Source organism: Aplidium turbinatum, chromosome 5, assembly GCF_918807975.1.
Source record: "Aplidium turbinatum chromosome 5, kaAplTurb1.1, whole genome shotgun sequence".
Classification (NCBI taxonomy): Eukaryota; Metazoa; Chordata; class Ascidiacea; order Aplousobranchia; family Polyclinidae; genus Aplidium; species Aplidium turbinatum.
This window is the reverse complement of record NC_137476.1, coordinates 33,639,621-33,661,177: the sequence shown is the minus strand read 5'-3', so window position 1 is coordinate 33,661,177 and position 21,557 is coordinate 33,639,621. Positions and strand designations below refer to the sequence as shown.

The 21,557-nt window shown below is 37.1% G+C and overlaps 2 protein-coding genes across 4 annotated transcripts in view; both read right to left on the bottom strand.

Annotated features, from left to right (window-relative positions):
- Positions 1-12,290: 12,290 nt before the first annotated feature.
- Positions 12,291-19,217, bottom strand: LOC145770034 (uncharacterized). 2 transcript variants are annotated; one of them, XM_082581619.1, is made up of 3 exons: positions 19,114-19,217; positions 16,547-16,809; positions 12,291-15,668 (listed from the first exon to the last, which is right to left on the bottom strand). In XM_082581619.1, the coding sequence occupies exons 2-3, from the start codon at positions 16,729-16,731 to the stop codon at positions 13,250-13,252; spliced, it is 2,604 nt and encodes an 867-aa protein (XP_082437745.1). In that variant the 5' UTR covers positions 16,732-16,809; positions 19,114-19,217; the 3' UTR covers positions 12,291-13,249. The 2 variants fall into 2 exon arrangements, with proteins under 2 accessions (XP_082437745.1, XP_082437746.1); XM_082581620.1 differs by lacking the exon at positions 19,114-19,217 and having other exon boundaries at positions 12,291-13,935; positions 14,356-15,668; positions 16,547-16,749.
- LOC145770038 (uncharacterized) overlaps positions 18,446-21,557 on the bottom strand; it is a 96,196-nt gene continuing 93,084 nt past the window's right edge. The window contains exons 2-3 of one of the 2 annotated variants that reach the window (XM_082581624.1): positions 20,524-21,202; positions 18,446-19,285 (exon numbers count right to left, since the gene is read on the bottom strand). In XM_082581624.1, the coding sequence (XP_082437750.1) occupies positions 18,451-19,285; positions 20,524-20,711 (1,023 nt within the window). In that variant the 5' untranslated portion in view covers positions 20,712-21,202 and the 3' untranslated portion in view covers positions 18,446-18,450. The remainder of the gene's footprint in view (positions 19,286-20,523; positions 21,203-21,557) is intronic. The other variant, XM_082581625.1, reaches the window with a different exon arrangement.

Here is a 21,557-nt window from a genome sequence, read left to right as displayed (position 1 = left end):
TCTAAATTATGACGATTGTCCGCCATTTTGTAAACTCTTGTTTAGTACTTAGTAGGCACGAGATCAAAATACTTTCTTTCTTTGAAATGACGAAAAACGTTCAAAGAGAAAGTCAGACCAGATAAAATATAAAAGTTGAATGATTACACAACGGTTAGAAGTTAAAGGAGAAATGGATTATTACGTAATAGTTATTAGCTTGCAGTATGCGAGGCGCTAAAAGCAAGTTAAGAGAAAAAGCGAGGGGGTATAAACTGCAAAGAAAATGAGAACAACTGTCTGAAAGATTCAAAACGCTTTTAGAAAAAAAAACAAAGGGCGTCAATGGAAAACAACGTGTGAAGTTGCAAGTTATATCTTTTCAGACGCTGAATTGCAGTGAATTAATTTTGTCACTTAGTAAACACGTGAAAAAAGATTACCTCGTTTGCGCAATAATCACTTGATTGTTTGTTCAACCCATGAAACGGACTATGTTACAGCCAAATGCTGTCCCAGCTCTAGTCGGCATTCGGCAAAATTAGGGAGTTTTTCTTTGATCTGTAGAATATACCTTAATGCAGACATTTTTAGCGCAGCAAGAAGAGAAATGATTTGGTGGAAAGCAAATAATACTATGTTTCCTGAGCTGAGCAAAATTGCAAATGAATTGCTTTCGTCACCACCATCGTCGATCGAAAGCGAACGAATTTTTAGCACAGGTGGCAATATTTTTACGCCTCAACGGAACAGACTTACTCCAGCAACTGGAGAAAAGTTGATGATATTGCATTTTAATTTACGTGCCTTTAATTTTGAATATTAAAAAGCGGAAATGTGCTTTGTAATTATTCTTTAATCGTTGTAAAATTCGTAGTCACTGAAAGTTGCTTAATGTTAATTTACTAAGCAGAGAGAAGTAACTTCCAAGTATTGGCCTATTACGCTTAATGCGTTCAACAAACGATCGTGTGATTGCGCAAACGTAATCAAACCAGCTACCCGGTAATCTTCACGTGTTTGCTAAGCGACAAGATTGGCTGCAACCCTGCGTTCGAAAACAATACTAATTTCTTCACAAGATGTTTTTCTTTTTTCGCCTATTGATGCACTTTGAATGCAAGGCTGGTGTGTTACTTTTTTAAAGGTTTTTGTATATTCAATACCGCTGCGTTCATTTTCTTTTACACTCTAGTCTTTTTATCTTCTTGTTCATAGCATCTTTTCACAAATTGGGACTAGGTGGGCAAATTTTCAAAAAAGGGCACTTTTAGCGCGAGAGTTATGTTAAAAAGGGCACTTTTCGCGCGAAATGATGGGAAAAGGGCATTTTTTCCGAGCGTAAAACATCTAAGCTTAAAAATGTAGATTTGTCAGGCAAGTTGTGGGTAAAAAGGCATGTTCTACCTAGACTCAACTTTTGAGACCCATAATTGATTCCTATATTCATCTCCGCTCACAATATTTTATAAATAATAATGGGCCCACGTCTTTTAGGCGCAGACAGTTAGGCGCCGGTTAAGTAGGTGCGTACACTATGGCGTCAGGATATTTAAGTGCGGAGCACTGTGACGCCCGTTCATTTAGGTGCTATTCCTAGTCAAGTCTGCAGATTGTATCAGCTCAGCTTTGGCAAAACCTAGACGGGATTTTGACGGAAAACTAAGATTTTTTTTTCTTCTTTTGTTTTTCTTTGTCTCTTTCATTTAACATCAGCTAGCATAACATTGCTTTTGCAACCTTAATTTTAATTTTTCCTTGACCTTAACTGTTTATATAACATAGCTTAGCTTAGCCCGACGTCGATCCCCACCCTCCGGGAATGTCCCTCGCAAGACTTGCGTGGGTCCGGCTTAACTGCCTACGAACCGGCGTCGGTCGCTTTCGTTCAGACATGTGCAAATGGGGCCTGGCTCCCTCACCGGGATGCGAGTGTGGCGCCACAGACCAGACAGTAGATCGGCTCGGGTTCCAAATAGCGACTGTCAGAACAGCGACTGTCAATAGAGCGACTACACGACAGCGATTCATCAAGAACTCGATTAATTAAAAACAGCGACCTCGAAATTTGGCCTCCAAGTCAAAACCTGCTGACTGGCATGATATAAATCCAAAAATTATGAAGTCGCTATTATGAAGTCGCTATTATGAAGTCGCCATTATGACAGTCGCTGTTTTGACAGTCGCTATCCGGCCTGGATGCCCAGTAGATCATGTCGTCCATGACTGCCCAATCCATCAACCACCACATGGAGCGCCTGGACTGAAGGCCCTGGATGACGAGACTGTCGAGTGGCTGATGACATCATGCCCAAACATATAGTCCAGAAGAACAGCTCATACGACGAAGAAGAAGCTTAGCCTGACTTAACTTTGTCTTTAGTCACTGTTCACAACATCAAGCCAACCAACACCACACAACCTGCAAGTTGCAAAATCACTGGAATATGACAAGTAGAGCGACAATAAACAAGACAAAAAACTGCTGTTGTTAATATTAAATTTAAAAGAAAATCATGAAAATGTACAGGCAAAACTTCTAGTTTTTAAATCATTCCATCTAGTTTCAAGATCTCACGTACACGAAAACGAATGAATGGGACCGATTGTTACGGCCAAAATTGCACCATCGTTCGTAAGACTTGTGTCAAACCTGTTTAAACATGAAATATTGCATCATCACCTTTGAACACCTGTTTGAATTGCGGGACAATGTCTTTCACTATTACGTCACAGTACTGCGTACGTGAGTTTGAGATATTGCTATCTATTCTGGTCATTCGTGAAATGGTTGCTTGAGAGTTAGTTGCACATTTAACTGTTGGCTTAGTGCTTGCTAGCTGGACAAAAATTCCGTCTTTATCTAAGTAGTTTGTATTGTAGTGACAGGTTTTAGTGGCGTACCGTGTTGCATCTCCATTTCGACAGCCAGGTGGCTAACTTTACAGAAATACAAATTTGAATAGACGTTTCAAAGGAGTGTTTCTCTTTCGGTCATTACATACAGACGAACGGATTCGGGAATCTTATGTTACAATTTTCCCACGAAGAGATTATGGTTTACCGCTGTGACCATAAATAATAAAGACGTGACTTGTTAGCTGGTAAGCCAAGAAGCACTAGAAGCACATAAAAAATAAAAGACGTGGCTTGTTAGTTGGTAGGCCAAGAAGCACTTAGAAGCACATAAATAATAAAAGACGAGTTCTTGTCAGCTGGTAGGTCAAGAAGAAATTAAAGCAAAATAATAAAAGACGAAGTTGTTGGTTGGTAGTCTACAGAAGCAAAAGAAAATTAAAGACTTTTCTTTCTCAGTTGGTACTGAAGAACTTCAAGTTAAAAAAAAGGCGTTTCTTTGTTGGTTCTGAAGAAAAAACAACATTGACATTCATTTGAAGAAAAAAGATTAAAGACAATCGATCTGTGCTTGAAGATTCAAGTCGACGAATCCAAGCAAGTTTTGTGGAACTTTAGGACTTCATATAGGCTACCCGTACAACTACGGTATTGTGCATTTAAATTCTTTTTGTATTTTTACGGTCTTTGCAGTTAATTTTTTTATAACTTAATATTTTTGTGTTTGTGTAACTTAATTTTTTAATTGGTAAATTTAGCCTCAACATTTAATATGTCTACTCTCGGTAGCGACAGGGACTCGACCGCCGTCGACTCGACTGAGTTTAAGCCTGATGATGTTCTTTGCGGTCGGGCAGGCCATTCTGGGGAGGGACCCAGTAACGATGAGGCTAAGTCAGTTCGAGAGGCCCGGCATCTTAGAAGGGATATTTTGACTCAAATTGGGGAACTTTCTGTAGCCCTAGGTTCTTTGAGTGATAAGCAGCAACTGTTAATTTTTAGATCTAAGTTCTCTACTTTGGAAGAGGATTTACGGCATTTCCATGCTCTTTTGACTAAAATTTTTAACTCTGCAATCTTGGCAGAACTTCGTGATAGGGTAGATCCCGAACTTAACTCGTTAAAAAATAACTTCGAATAAAAAGTAAGTGAGTTCTCAGATAGGTTGGATGCTGACATACATCCTGAGGATAGCGCCTCAAATGCAAGCACTAGGATGTCTGAGAGCTCGTCACGGATAGTTGCACAAATTAACCTGCAGCTAAGACGAGAGGAGCTCCAGATCCAAGCCGAGGCCGAAGCGAGAGCTGCGGCCATACGAGATGAGGCCAAAGCAAAAGCTGCTGAGGCCGCCGCGAAAGCTGAGGCCATGGCGAGAATAGAGGCCATACGAGCTGAGGCTGCCGCAAGAGCCGAAGCGAGAGCTGCTGAGTTTGCACTCAAAGACGCTCAGTTGAGGGCTGAACAACGTAAAGAGGTAGCTTTGGCTGAATATCGATCAGAGGTGGGCTCCCGGCGTAGTTCTAAGAAGGGCTCTTCTAGCCATTCCAGAAGTGAACATCAATCGCAGTTTAATTTACATAACCTTTTCCAGATGCCTGCTCAATTCGTAAGTGGTCCAGTCCAATCCACACGGTTTCAAGCTGTTTTAGGAGGTCTCGGGGCCGCGGCTAAGGGTCTTCCGAAGGCTGTAGAGCCAAGGCCTGCGAATTACAACAGAACTCCTCACCCAGAGCGTACAGGTCACGGGGCCGCCATTAGCAGTAATGCTTTGCCCTCTTCACAGTTTTTTGCGCCGCTAGGTTTTAATCGCCCAGCTACACGTAATTTGGGTGGTTGTGAGAGGCGTGTCGCGTCTACTGATTTTAACGTTTGTGAGGATCTTGATCGTGCTGTGCACGTGACTGAGCCCCCTCAGCCCCTGAAGGGATATAGCTTGTCTTCTCCCGCTAAATCGAGTTCTCAACAGCAGGATTGCTTTTTTGAATACCAAAATAGTAGGACGTTTTTCGATAAGGCGGCCTTGATTGGTTACGATGGTAATAATATGCCATTTATCTTCTTTAAAAATCGTGTTACGGCCTTAATGGCAGCTTCGCCCTTTAAAGGAACTCGTTTGACTTTGTTACAAGCAGCTTGTGTTATAACAGCTGCGCAAACGATTGCTAATTTGGTTTCCGACACTCCTGGCTTGTCAGAAGAAGACAGGATAGAAATGTCGTTAGCTCGCTTGTCTCAGCGTTTTGAGGTTCGTGGAGGTCTTTTCGCCGAACCGGAAATTAGAAAGTATCGCTATGGTAGCAAATTGACTTCGATCTTTTCCAGTGATTTGAAAGAGTTTAAAGATGAATTGTCGCAGTGTCTGCTTTACGCGCAAGCTTATGGTCAGCGTGATAAATTGGAAGGACATTTTGTTTTGGATTTAGCTAAGCGACTCCCGTTTGACGCTAAGCAGCGTTATCTTGACTTTTTAGGTGATCAGTATAGTGGCACTGATGAGCCTACTTTTCAGAGTTTGTTTGAATTTGTAGTACGGGAGGAAACGCGCAAGTCGACTGATTTTAGCATTATGCTAATGGGCGATTCTGGTGAGTCGCAGCATTTTAAAAAGTTTGGCAAAGGAAAATTGCCTTCTTGTCCGGTTAGGCAGACGTCGGTAAAACCCCATGATGATGTGATGTCAGGGAGTTCGCAGTACTCGACTGCTGTTGGCTCACCGCGCGGTGGTGTGGCCAGACGTAGTGACATACCGGCATGCATTTGTTGTTCGTCACGTGGTCAAGTTGAATATCATTTTTTGTCTAATTGTAAACAATTTTTGAGCTTGACACCAAAAGATCGGAGAGATGTCATTGTGAAAGCTGGCAAATGCTTGAATTGTTTGCGCCAGCATATGGTTAGGGATTGCGTTCATGCAAATAACTGTCGTAAGTGTGGGCCTAACAACGATAGGAAACACTATTTTCTTCTGCATGATTTTTATGTGACGTCACGTGATTCTCTGGATTCGATCGGCAAAGGTGATGCTGGTGCCAGAGTTCCTGTGCGTAATGTTAAGATTGAAAATGTTAAAGCAGCCTTTAACCGCATTACTGCTGCTCGTGTTTTGAATCCAATGACTGGCAAATCGAAGTTGGTGTATTGTCAGCATGATCCTGGTTCGCAGTTGACTTTTGTTTCGAGTGATTTGGTCTGCGAATTTGACGTTAAACCGTATGACAAAGCGTCGTTTAAAATGGATACTCTGGCTGGTCAGAAACCTACTTGTGCTGACCTTGTTAAACTCAACATTCAGTCGTTAGAGACGAATGAACTGTTTTGTGATATAACTTCGGTGGTTAAGCCAGCTTGGGCTGACGATGTTAAAACTTTACCACATAAGCAGGATTTAAGTAGTTTCCGTCATTTTCATGACGTGAATATGTTTCATTTGAATGATTGTAGTACTATGATTGTATTGTATGGCCGTTGGGTGGCCGTTCTTGGCACCAAGTCATCTGTGTACCTCCTCGTGGTACGGCTGGAAGCAGTGCGGCTGACTAAACACAGAGGCGCTGAAGAAAGGAACTGGCCTACCTACTTCAGTACTATGGCCAAGTCTACAATGATGCAAAAGTTCAACAAAAATACGAGAAACGGCGTAAATGGGTCTCCGAGTTCTAGAAACCAGAGCCCCTCGCCCGGTAGTCGGAGTCATCAATTGCAGGGCTCCTTCGATCGTCATTCAACAACTGTAATTAATGCAAAAACATTCCGACAACGAACTCAAAGAATTGCCATATGGAATGTACGAACACTTTACCAGCAAGGAAAACTGGACAATGTTATTCTAGAAATGGACAGAATGAGAATGAACTGCTTGGGTCTTTGCGAAGTAAGATATGGACAAATACTGGTCAATTTGTGAAAGATGATAAAACAATTATATACTCTGGAGGTAATGAACATCAAAGAGGTGTTGCTGTGATTATTGACAAACAACTTTCTGAATCAATATTGGGTAGTTGGCCTAAATCTGATCGGTTGCTTCTCGTAAAACTGAAAGCTAGTCCCTTCAATATCAATCTGATTGTTGCTTATGCACCAACAACAGATGCAGATGACTCGGAAATTGGTGATTTCTACGACTCACTGGATGAATTGTACAAAGAATGTAAATCACAGGAAGTGAATATTGTGATGGGTGATTTCAATGCTAAAGTTGGCTGCAAAAAACATGGAAAAACTGTTGGACCTCACGCACTTGGATCACAAAACGATCGTGGTGAGATGCTCATTGACTGGTGTGAAGGAAAAAAGTTTGCTGTTATGAACACATGGTTTGCGGCACATCCTCGGCGTCGATATACTTGGACAAGTCCTGGTGACCGAGCAAGAAATCAAATTGACTACATTATGATAAATGAAAGATATAGGTCTTCCATTTCTAATGCAAGAGCCTATCCAGGTGCTGATGTAAACAGTGATCATAACCCTGTAATTGCAACAATCAAAATTCGTTTAAACACACTAAAACAACCGAAACGCAAACCGAAATATTTGTTAACTGCTCTAAAAGATCCTGTAATAAAAACAGATTTTTGTCATGCTGTCCTGGACAATCTCCCAGTGAACCAAAAGAAAGAAACAGTAGATAATCAGTGGGACAATCTCAAAACAAGTATCTTAACAGCAGCAGATAAAGTTATACCAAAAGAAACCAGACGAACTAAACAGCCTCACTGGATGACAGAAGAAATAAAAAATCTTATGTCAGAAAGAAGACAGTCAAAAACAAACCGCAAAAATATAACAAAATTCATCAATCTATTCAAGAAAAGTGCAAATCTGCAAAAGAACGATGGTTAGAAGAAAAGTGTGAAAAAATTGAAAGGCTCAAAGACATCAGCCCGAAGGAACTGTTCAAGGAAATACGCTTAATATCCAACACCGGTCCTGTATTAACATCGAAGTGCATTCGATCTTCTGATGGCAAAATTCTCTATGAACCGAAAGATGTGAAGAAACGTTGGGAAGAATATATTACTACCCTTTTTCAAGATGACAGAGAGGATATTGATAATAATATGATTAATTGTGAAACAGGACCACCAATATTAAAGAAAGAAGTACAGTGGGCTTTAGATAATTCAAAAACCGGAAAGGCAGCAGGCCCAGATGAAATTGTGGTGGAAATGTTGATTGCCTTGAAAGAAGATGGAATAAACTTGTTGTGGAATCTCATTAATACCATTTATGAAAATGGTGAATTACCTGAGGATATGCTGAAATCTCTTTTTATTGCTCTCCCGAAAAAAACAAATGCACTTGAGTGTGGAAATCACAGAACGATAAGTCTAATGTCACATACATTAAAACTGCTCTTAAAAATTGTTCTCCAAAGAATACGAAGAAAGATTTTACCGGAAATATCTGCTTGCCAATACGGATTAATGCCTGACAGAGGAACCAGAAATGCAATTTTTGTAGTTCGCATGCTGTGTGAACGTTCAATTCAACACCAACAAGATGTATTTCTGTGTTTCATAGATTATCAAAAAGCTTTCGATAAAGTACGCCATTTCCAGCTTCTTTCATCACTAAAACGAATTGGGATTGATGATAAAGATTTCCGTATGATACACAATCTATACTACAAGCAGCAAGCCGCTGTTATGCTTCCCGATGGAATCACTGAATGGATGGAAATATCAAGAGGTGTTCGACAAGGCTGTGTCATGAGCCCAGATCTCTTCAATTTGTATAGTGAACTCATCCTTAGAGAACTGGAAGAAATTGATGAAGGAATTAATATAAACGGAAAACTTATAAATAACATTCGATATGCAGATGACACAGTCTTGCTTGCAACGTCACAATGTGGTTTGCAAGTTTTACTTGATGCAGTTCAAACATCCAATGAAAAATATGGACTAAAAATCAACATTAACAAAACCAAAACTCTGGCAGTCTCGAAACGTCTTCCTGAACCAACAATTTGCGTGTACTGCAATGATAACAAAATTGAACAGGTTCAAAAATTTAATTATTTGGGCTCAATACTGAATCCAAGCACCCGATGTGAAGAAGAAATTAGACGACGCATTGCATTATCAAAGTCAAGTTTCAACACCATGGCAAAAATCTTTAAAGATCGAAAGCTCTCCAAAACCTTAAAAATTCGTTTGTTAAAATGCTTTGTTTGGTCAATTTTGATGTACGGATGTGAAACCTGGACACTAACGGCAAAAACCCGAAATAAAATTGAAGCTGCAGATATGTGGTTTTACCGAAGAATTCTTAAAATTCCATGGACAGCTTTTCGAACCAACAGAGCAGTTCTCCAACAGATGGGCCAGGAGCAGCAGATACTGAGATCTTTAGAAATGCGACAGCTGAAGTTCTTAGGTCACATTATAAGGAAAGGCGAACTTGAAGATTTATCTTTAAGTGGAAAAATTATAGGTAAACGGTCAAGAGGAGCACAAAGATTCACATTTTTGCACAATTTTCAACCACTTATCAAAAACCCTACTAAAATTTGGCAAGAAGCACGAGATCGATCAAACTGGAACATCATTATACATCGAGGGCTGCATCAGCTATGATACCTAAAGAGAGAGAGAGAGTACTATAGATGTACTGATTGGAAACGACAACGCTTATTTGATGTGTGCTAAAGAAGAGCGTGTTGGTGAGAATCGTAGTGAACCACATGCTTTGCTCACTCCTCTCGGTTGGTTGGCTTGTGGTGGTAAGTCACCCTTAGATGAAAGCGTTGCTAACGTGTGCAGAGTGCAAACGTCTTCAGAGTCGGATGTCATCTTTAGCTTTCAGCGTAAAATTGAGTCTCGTGATATGGAAATAGCAGACCTGAATAAAGTCATTCAGGATTTGACCTTGCAAAATGAAACCTGTGAATTGTCTCGCAATGATATTTTGGCTAGAGAACTTGTTGAACCGAATATTGAGTTGAAAGATGGTCGATTTGAGATACCTGTACCGTTGAAGGAAGTTATTGATCTACCTAACAATTTTGTGTTGGCGTCAGATAGAGCTGCTGCTTTAAGGAAGAAAGCTTTAAAACAACCTGAACTTCGTGATTTCCTTACTGACACCATGAAAGATCTTAAAGCTAATGGCTATATTGAGCGTGCTGGTGAAGCAGGAAATCTCAAGGGATTTGAATGGTATTTACCATACTTTGTGACGTCACAATTAAAAAAGCGCATTGTTTACGATGGAAAGTCTGAATTTCGAGGAACTTGTGTTGATGTAATGTTTTCGTGTCCTGATTTGTTGAACCCTCTGGCAGATCTCTTGGCTAGATTTCGGCTTAGTGGATTTGGTTTCGTGGCCGATATGACTAAGTACTTTTTTCACATTTTGGACTCTTCAATACGTAAGCCCAATTTTATTGAACTGCTTACGTACACAGGCAATGCCGTTCGGATTGTGAACGAACGCCCTTTGGTACCTTTGAGTGACGACCCTAGGGATTTTACTGTCATCACCCCTGCCTCACTTTTGACCCCATACTTAGACCCATACTGTGCTGTTGGGAAACAACATGATCGTGACCAATTAAGAAGGGATTATCGGTTCAATTTGTCACTTTCTCAGCAGTTTTGGAGTAAATGGATCGATTTTTACTTGCCAGGTCTTCAGGGCCGGAAGAAATGGCTAAAAATGGCCGAGAATTTGGAGCCTGGTCAACTTGTAGTGGTAGGTTCTCTCCAGGACATTGGTAAACGTGGGAAGTATCAACTTGGGAGGGTGCATGAGGTAGTTCCACAAATTAGGAAAGGGAAGCCTGTGGTTCGTAGAGCTAAAGTTGCCGTCTGCAACTATGATGAGAGTACGGGGAAAGTGAAAGTAGACTACGTGTTGAGGGATATTTCGTGCCTCGCCCTCGTAAAGAACACCTAAGTGTTAAGGTTTGAGCCTGGTTTTGTCTGCGGTGGCCGACACTTGTCTGAGCACAGAACAGTCGGTTATTATCGCAACTATTGTATGTATATAGCGTCATTTTAGCGTGTACCTATGGTACCAATTTCATGTATCGTCGTGTTCATTCTTATTGTTGTTCATTCTTTGCATGCCCTTTGTATTTGCGTATTAACTTAAACGTGAGTGACTCAAACAATTTGTGTATTGTGTGTTTTATTCATTGGCTCACGATTGTCCTTAAATTCCTTTTTAGTTATGCCATGTTAGACTGTCATAACTAGGTCATAACTAGTTTAGACTGTCCACGAAACTCTATACAAATCAAACGTCATATAAAACCGTTCAGATCTACTGAATCTTACGTCATGGAATTTTTCTTAGAAATGAGCCAAAATTGCACCATCGTTCGTAAGACTTGTGTCAAACCTGTTTAAACATGAAATATTGCATCATCACCTTTGAACACCTGTTTGAATTGCGGGACAATGTCTTTCACTATTACGTCACAGTACTGCGTACGTGAGTTTGAGATATTGCTATCTATTCTGGTCATTCGTGAAATGGTTGCTTGAGAGTTAGTCGCACATTTAACTGTTGGCTTAGTGCTTGCTAGCTGGACAAAAATTCCGTCTTTATCTAAGTAGTTTGTATTGTAGTGACAGGTTTTAGTGGCGTACCGTGTTGCATCTCCATTTCGACAGGCAGGTGGCTAATTTTACAGAAATACAAATTTGAATAGACGTTTCAAAGGAGTGTTTCTCTTTCGGTCATTACATACAGACGAACGGATTCGGGAATCTTATGTTACAATTTTCCCACGAAGAGATTATGGTTTACCGCTGTGACCACCGATATATCGACTATATACGCCAAAATTTTTCGACTATATACGCCAATAATTGTTTGTTTAGATGAATTAAGATATTTTCCTGAAGAGGGCAGAAAGTTTTGCCGAAAACGTTTGAAATCATGTATCTATTTCATTTCTGTATTAATTTTGAATTATGCAATTCAATGTTATTAAGTTGTTATCGATTGTCTGTCTATTTCTGAATATCTGGTCGGAAACTAGGATGTCTTTCAGACGTGAAAAACATTTGTAATAAGTATCCAACAGAGTCATTTTAACAGTGCAATATTGTTAATTGGCTCCCTGGTTGGCTCATACGGCGAAATACAAACTGGTATAGACGTTGACAACTAAAAGTAGCCTAGGTTATTTTATCTATAAAAGAAAATTGTGTCCAATAGCGCGAAACGTGTGTGGCGAAATGTTTGATGCCAGGCGTTAGAACTTCGATCATTTTCCCGTTGTGTTCAAAATGGTGGCACGGACGCCTTGAGAATTTCTCGCATGAAGCGTCGCTTCTAGGCCTTGCCTTGAAGTGATACCTGGCACAAGAAAATTTACGTAAGTCGGCACTCTTATAATTGCATCACCTGATGCTCTCCCCCCTCGCGATTTTTCCTCGACCTGTCTTGACGTCCTCTCTCAATTTTTTTCCTTTTTAAAGTTTTTTTTTTCCTGTAAGACACGGCGTTTGTCGAACGGCATTGCCGCTGAAAAAGGCAAAAATCGCAGCCCTGCATAGAATCAACTTTGTCAAAAACATCACATTCATTGTTAAAAATATCACATTCATAAGAAGAGTATACTCAGGTAAATTACCAATGTCGATCATATGACAAACATGTAAATACAAAACATTCACAATTTTGGCTCAACGTAATCTTTTTTGTTTCTAGCACTAGTTGCAACGTTCATCTGATGAAAGTGAAAGTAAAAGCAACAATAAACAGGTTGGTTTATTGCATCACTGGCGCTTCCGGCAACATTCATAACAATGCACATTCTCAGAGTGAATAACATATAAAATAGTTTTGTATGCTTATTTTGTATGTTATTCGCTCTGAGGATGCGAATTGTCATGGTGCGTGAAACGCCGTTGAAGCAATAAACCAACCTGTTTATTGTCGCTTTTACTTTCATCAGATGAACGTTGCAACTAGTGCTAGAAACAATAAATGTCCTAATGAACACCCAAACTTTTCAATATTTGCAATCTTTTTCTCGTTGAAAAACTAAATTTTCTTGTAGAAAAACTAAATTGCTGAAATTGATAAGTAAATGTCATATAAGGTGTGTAATTCGTTTATGCCGATTTAAATTATTCATGCGTGAAAACGATTTGTCACAAACATCGCATCTATGGAATTTTTCATCACAATGATTTACCATATGAGATTTCAAATTGCAAAAATGACTTTTCACAAACATCACATTTATAATATAGCATTTCACCAGAATGAATTAACTTGTGCCGTTTCAAGTTACTAGAGTGTGAAAATGGCTTTTCACAAACATTACATTTAAATGGCTTTTCTTTATGATTTTTCACCAGAATGAGTTAGCGTTAGCTTATGAGATTTTAAACAATCAGATCGGGCAAATCATTTTTCACAAACATCACATTTATATGATTTTTTAACCTGTATGAAGTAGTTTGTGCCGATTTAAGTTGCATATCACTAAAAACGACTTGTCGCAAATATCACATATATGCGGTTTTTCACCAGAATGAGTGAGCTTATGATATTTCAAACTACCAGGTTGTGAAAAAAACTTTTCACAAACATCACATTTATATGGTTTTTCACTAGAATGAATTAGCTTATGATATTTTAAAGTACCAGATCGCGGAAATGACTTGTCACAAACATCACATTTATACGGTTTTTCACCAGAATGAGTGATCTTATGACATTTCAAATCACTAGATCGTTTAAATGACTTTTTACACATATCACATTTATATGGTTTTTCTCCAGAATGAATTAGCTTATGAGATTTCAAACCACCACATTGCAAAAATGACTTTTCACAAACATCACATTTATGAGGTTTTTCACCAGAATGAATTAGCTTATGAGATTTCATATCACCAGATCGAGTAAATGATTTTTGGCAAACATCACATTTATATGGTTTTTCACCAGAATGAGTGAGGTTGTGAGATTTTAAAGTGCCAATTTGGGAAAAGGACTTTTCACAAACATCACACTTATATGGCTTTTCCCCAGAATGAGTTAGCTTATGAGATTTCAAATGACCAGATTGTGAAAATGATTTGTCACAAAAATCACACTTATATGGTTTTTCACCAGTGTGAAACCGTATGTGCCGATTCAAAATATACAAGTGTGAAAACGATTTATCACAAATATCACATTTATATGGTTTTTCACCAGAATGATTTAGCTTATGAGATTTCAGACGACCAGATTGCATAAATAACTTTTCACAAACATCACATTTATATGTTTTTTTACCAGAATGAGTGAGCTTATGTAATTTCAAACCATCAGATCGTGCAAATGACTTTTCACAAACGTTACATTTATATGGTTTTTCACCAGCGTGAAGTAGTTTGTGCCGATTTAAGTTACATATCACTAAAAACGACTTGTCACAAACATCACATTTATGTTGTTTTTCATCAGAATGGGTTAGCTTGTGAGATTTCAAATTGCCAGATCGTGCAAATGACTTGTTACAAACATCACATTTATATGATTTTTCACTAGAATGAATTTGCTTATGTGATTTCAGATGACCAGATTGCGCAAACAACTTTTCACAAACATCACATTTATATGATTTTTCACCAGAATGAATTAGCTTATGAGATTTCAGATGACCAGATTGCACAAAAAACTTTTCACAAACATCACATTTATATGGTTTTTCACCAGAATGAATTAGCTTATGAGATTTTAAATTGTAAGATTGCAAAAAAGACTTTTCACAAACATCACATTTATATGGTTTGTCACCGGAATGAGTTAGCTTATGAGATTTCAAACCAACAGATAGTGCAAACGATTTGTCACAAACATCACATTTATATGATTTTTCTCCAGAATGAATTAGCTTATGAGATTTCAAAGTACCAGATTGCACAAACAACTTTTCACAAACATCACATTTATATGGTTTTTCACCAGAATGAGTTAGCTTATGAGATTTCAGATGACCAGATTGCACAAAAAACTTTTCACAAACATCACATTTATATGGTTTTTCACTAGAATGAATTAGCTTATGAGATTTCAGATGACCAGATTGCACAAAAAACTTTTCACAAACATCACATTTATATGGTTTTTCACCAGAATGAATTAGCTTATGAGATTTTAAATTGTAAGATTGCGAAAAAGACTTTTCACAAACATCACATTTATATGGTTTGTCACCGGAATGAGTTAGCTTATGAGATTTCAAACCAACAGATAGTGCAAACGATTTGTCACAAACATCACATTTATATGATTTTTCTCCAGAATGAATTAGCTTATGAGCTTTCAAAGTACCAGATTGCACAAACAACTTTTCACAAACATCACATTTATATGGTTTTTCACCAGAATGAGTTAGCTTATGAGATTTCAGATTGCTAGATTGCGAAAAAGACTTTTCACAAACATCACATTTATATGGTTTTTCACCAGAATGAGTTAGCTTATGAGATTTCAAATGACCAGCTCGGGCAAACGATTTTTCACAAACATCACATTTATATGGTTTTCCACCAGCGTGAAATCGATGATGTTTTTCCAATTCAGATTTGCATTTAAAATTCTTGTCACAAAGTTTGCAACAAAGTCGTTCACACGAATGATTTTTTTTGTGACTGATCAATGCTGACTGGCTTTGGAAATGTTGATAACATATATTGCACTTTAAAGTTTCTTTCTCAGTTGGTTGGATGGAAGATAACCCTTCTTGATGCAAATATGGAGGATAGTCCTTGGTGGCTGAAGCAGTTTTTAAATCATCTTGATTTATAATTTCATATGATTCAGGAACTTCAAGCTTCACCGGAACCTTTTCATCTTGATTCATACTGAAAGGTAAAACGATAATTAATCGCTTCTAGCAGACTGATCATGCAATTCGATAGGAACAGAAAGAACGGGAAGTGAAAAAGCGATAATAATAGTAGTATAACATGGGTAGGCCTAAAAGACATTTTACAAAAACAAATTTCCATGAGACAATTGACAAAGGTTAATTTGGTGCAACAACAACTCGACGTCGACGTGGAATACATTTTGTCGCAAGACTACGTGCTGCAAACTACAAACTACATATTCTATCTTTGTCCGACAAAATTCTATGACTATTCTTTTAACATTCCTTTATGACAGTTTTAAAATAATCTACTACAGTCCTCTGTGACGCAAGTCATCCTACTGCACCAACTTAATACATTTTTGCCTAATTGTATTTTTGTCACATCAAGGCTTCATGTTCAGCAAGTTAAATAGTTGGATTAAGTGAACAGGAAGTCAACGAAGACAATCTTCACTATGGAAAACCAGCACAAACTGTCATGCAAAGAATTCAATTTTTGCAGAGTACAGCCCAAGAAGAATAATAAAAATTGGCTTAAAATCGCCAATGATGGAGACTTTTTATTGATACTACAGTATTTTGCACCCAACTGGTGTAACTAAAATAACTTGCCGGTCTTATTATTATCAACAGTGTGAAGTTGTTTGTGACGTTGCAAATTACCGAAACGAAAAAAAACAGTTGTAACAAAAAATGTTTCTACAGCCTACATTATGTTCTTTCACACGTGAGTGTTCACACATGACTTTTTAGTTTCAAACTACTAATTAAAAAATCACTGCAAAATGGTTCATCTTAAGAACTATCTTAGATTCTATAAATAAAACTGACCAACAATGATGAACGTTTAAAATGTTTGCAGCATACCGTATATTGCCATACAGGGTTTCATTCTCAGTTGATTGGATGGAAGATAATTCTTGTTGATACAAACATGGATGACATTCCTTGGTGTCTACAATAGTTTCCAAATGATGTCCATCAATGATTCCATAAGGATCGCATTCTTCAGAAACTTCAAGCTTCACAGGAACACTTTCGTGTGAATTCATATTCAAAAGCGAGGAAACAACAAACTGATTTTAAAATTATTTATTTAAAACAACGTAGTTGAATGAAGCAATTATTTTCTGAAAATCACCAAAAACATGAAAAAGGTAAAGTTGAACTTTCCAAATTAAGAGTACGTAGAATCAAGTTTGTCGAAAACATAACATTTATATGGGTTATTTACCAGAGTAAACACTTCTAAGCCGATGTAAAAACGATTGGTCAAATAAAACATTGGTCAATTAACTTAGTTTCAAAAACGTCATATTCATATGCTTCATTGTAACAAAGTGTAACTTTTTTATGCTTTACAAAGAAATTGACAGAAAATATGTTGTTTCATTTACATGGAATGGCCCGTTTCGGTGAGTCCGATTCGGTGAGTCCGATTCGGTTAGTCCGATTCGGTGAGTCCGATCCCTTAACGGGGGATTTTTTCAATTTTTTTTTAAATTATCGGGTACCGTAGCCTAATTATCATTGCCGTTTTAGGGTTAGGGGTTAGAAGTTAGGAACTCACCGAATCGGACTCACCGAATCGGACTCACCGAATAGTAGCAGACCCCCATTTACAACACATTGGTATGATAGAATAACCTTATTATATTAGGCATAGTATATTATTTAGTATATATTAGGCAAGGTTAACGCTAATAAAGATGGCCTAATTGTAACCACAAACTAGTCTAGTAGGCTACATCATAAAGTGTTGTAAAACTGAGTTGATGTAAAACTGTATGTTGCAATAATTAGAATGATGATTGCCACTTTGTAGCTAAAACCAGCAGCATCCTTCATTGTAACTAAACAAACAAACAAGTGTAAAATTGACTATAGTGACAAAAATGAAATGAAAAGTTTCAATAAAGCTTTCAATTTTTTTAAATATTTCTGTGGCCCACCTCAAAATGCTTCTATGGGCCACCAGTGAGCCATGGCCTACTGGTTGAGAACCACTGGTGTAGCTCAACTTCCACCAGTAGAACATCTCATATTATTTAATTTAACGCCTGGTGAACAGCCTCATTCAATTTTCAACATCACATTTACATAGCATTTCAACAGAATGAACTAGCTTGTGTCGATTCAAATTACTACATTGTGAAAATGACTGTTCATAAACAATACATTTATATGGTTTTTCACCAGTGTGAAGTAGTTTGTGCCAATTTAAGTGGTATAAGTCTTATTACTAAAAACGACTCGTCACAGATATTACATTTATGTGGTTGTTCACCAGAATGGGTTAGCTTGTGATATATCAAACTGCAAGTTTGCGAAAACAACTTACAACAAACATCACATTTATAGGGTTTTTCGCCAGAGTGAGTTACCTTATGACAGTTAAAATCACCAGATCGCAAAAACAACTTTCAACAAACATCACATTTATATGGTGACTCGCAGATGGGAAGTCTTGCGTGTTTAATTAAATTATCCATGTGTGAAAATGATTTGTAACAAACATCACAATTACGTGATCTTTCACCAGAATCAAGTCGTTTGTGTGGATTGAAATTATTTTTACGTAAAAGTAACATTTTACAAACACTACATTCATATGTTTTTTTTGCCAAAATGAACTTGCTTATGAGATTTCAAATGACCAAACTGCGAAAATGATTTGTCACAAATATCACATTTATACGGTTTTTCACCAGAATGAATTACCTTATGAGATTTCAAATGACCAGATCGCGAAAATGACTTTTAACATCACATTAATATGGTTTTTCATCGGAATGAATTAGCTTATGAAATTTTAAAGTGCCAGTTTGCGAAAATGATTTTTTACAAACATCACATTCATATGGTTTTTCACCAGAATGAGTTAGCTTGTGCCGTTTCAAACTACTAGATTGTAAAAATGATTTTTCACAAACATCACATTTATATGGTTTTTCACCAGAATGAATTACCTTATGAGATTTCAAATGACCAGATCGCGAAAATGACTTTTTACAAACATCACATTTATATGGTTTTTCACCGGAATGAATTAGCTTATGAAACTTTAAAGTGCCAGTTTGCGAAAATGACTTTTTACAAACATTACATTCATATGGTTTTTCACCAGAATGAGTTAACTTGTGCCGTTTCAAATTACTACATTGCGAAAAAGACTTTTTACAAAGATCACATTTATATGGTTTTTCACCAGAATGAATTAGCTTATGAGATTTTAAGTCAGTAGATTGCGAAAAAGACTTTTCACAAACATCACATTTATATGGCTTTTCACCAGTGTGAATTCGCTGATGTCTTTTCAAGTCAGATTTCCATTTAAAACTCTTACCACAAAAATTGCAACAAGATAGTTCCCTGAAGTGAATTTTTAGATGAGTTTTCAATGCTGATTTGCATTGGAAATGTTCATAACATACATTGCAATTCAGAGTTTCCTTTTCAGTTGGTTGGATGGAAGATAACCCTTCTTGATACAAATATGGAGGATATTCCTTGGAGGCTGAAATAGTTTTTAAATCATCTCGGTTTATAATTTCACATGATTCAGGAACTTTAGGCTTCACTGGAACCTTCTCATCTTGATTCATACTGAAAGGTAATATGATGATTAATTATTTCTTGCGAACTGATCGTGCAACTCGATAGCTACAGAAAGGATGGGATGTGAAAAAGTGTGGGTGAAATATTATCATGACAATATGAGCATCAGACATCTTGACTAAGCCAACTTATCGTGAGCAAAATTCCAATGCAAATTTGGAAGTTCAAACTTTACTTGAATTCTGCAGCACAAACAAAATTATTTTTTGTAAGATGAAACTACATTATAACAAGTAAATTTGATGTCCTGCTATAAACGTTACTGCATAGTTTTGTAGCCTAAACACAAGCTGTTGTTTCAAACCTTTGGAAATAATTTGAAATTTAAACATTTTTTTTCACCAACACTATTGTGTCAGCTGAAAACACACAGTAACAAATACAGAAGTAACAGGAGAAAGCAAGAACACCAACGGCTCTCTTTGTGTGTTATAGTATCACAATAACGAGCTACTTGAAAGTAATGGTTGGCAACGTCTGCAATCTGCATACATCACATTCAAGCACTTTTTCACGAATATGACTTAACATATGAGAACTAATACAATGAGCTTGCCACAAAAACAAACATCAAATTTGTACAGTTTATCAGCAATGTGAAGTTGTTTGTGACGTTTCAAGTTACTCAAACGCGAACAGTACACGTTACAAATTAAACAATAAATGCTATTATCACTACAAAAAGTGCTCAATGCCAAGCAAAAGGACAAGCAAAACGCATTATATCAACGTTACCTACTAATTACTAAAACCTAAACAGACTGTTTCACCTTATAGGATGAGTTCCTTCTGATAATCCTATTAAGATGAAACAGGCTGTTAAAGTTTTAGTAAGTAGTAGCAAAACTTAATGTTCCATAATTAAATATTTTTTTCACTAGTGAGTGCCCGCTGATGGTTTTCTGAATTAGATTTTTATTTGCCACTCCGAACACAATAATGAGTTAGCTTATGACGGTTCAAATTATCAGATTGAGAAAACAATTTTTCACAAACATCACATTTATATGGTTTTGTCACCAATGTTTTCAATAATAAATACAGTTGTAACAAAAAACATTTCTACAGCTACATATGGTCTTTCACTCGTGAGTGTTCACTGATGACTTTCTAGTTTACAACTTTGCAACTTATGATTAAAGAATCACTGCAAAATGGTTCATCTGATGAACTATCTAATAATAATTGACCAACAATGATGAACGTTTAAAATGTTTGCAGCATACCGTATATTGCCGAACAGAGTTTCATTCTCAGTTGATTGGATGAAAGACAGTTCTTCTTGATACAAACATGGAGGACATTCCTTGGTGTCTACAATAGTTTCCAAATGATCTTGATTAAGAATAATTCCATAAGCTTCGCATACTTCAGAAACTTCAAGCTTCACAGGAACGGTTTCGTGTGGATTCATATTCGAAAGTGAAGGGAACTACAAACTGATTTAATAATACGACACTTATTTAAAATGAAGCAACTGAATGAAGTAACATTTTCCTGAAAATCACAACAAAAAAACATGAAAAAGGTAAAGACAAATTTTCCAAATTACAAGTACGTAGTCGTAGAATCAACTTTGTCGAAAACATAACATTTACATAATGGGTTATTCACCACAGTAGGCTAAACACTTTTAAGCCGATGTAAAAACGATTGGTCAAATACCTTTGTCAAAATCATCATATTCATATGCTTCATTCATATGCTTTTTTAGCACAAGGGCGAAAATCTAGTCCGTTATTTAAATGGTAACAATAGCACAAAAGTAACTTAAAATCACATAAAAACATACACAATTGAAATCTTCATTCACAAAGTTTTATTTTCGAGTTTTGTATTAATCTAAATAAATTAACAACTAAACTAAAATAGTGTGCAACCATATTCACTTAAATCCATTTGAAACTTTCACAGGCTTTTTGCTCTTTCGTGTAGTGAAGTTACTGTCCCTAAGTGAAGTGCATGAATATTTTTGTAGTTACTTTCATGCGAATATAGGCATACATCTAAAAATCTATTACAGATCAAACTTCCTGACAGTAACATAATGTATAATTAATTTACAATATATATTTCACAAGGTCTTAGAACGTACTGTTAGAATTTAGGATGTCAACTTCTGGATACATTATAATCATTAGTTTTTTGTTTTTTTTACTAGACAAAGTTACCATATGAGATTTCAAATAACACGAATGAGAATCACTTGTCACAAATATCATATTACTATGATTTTCAACAGTGCGAAATAGTTTGTGTT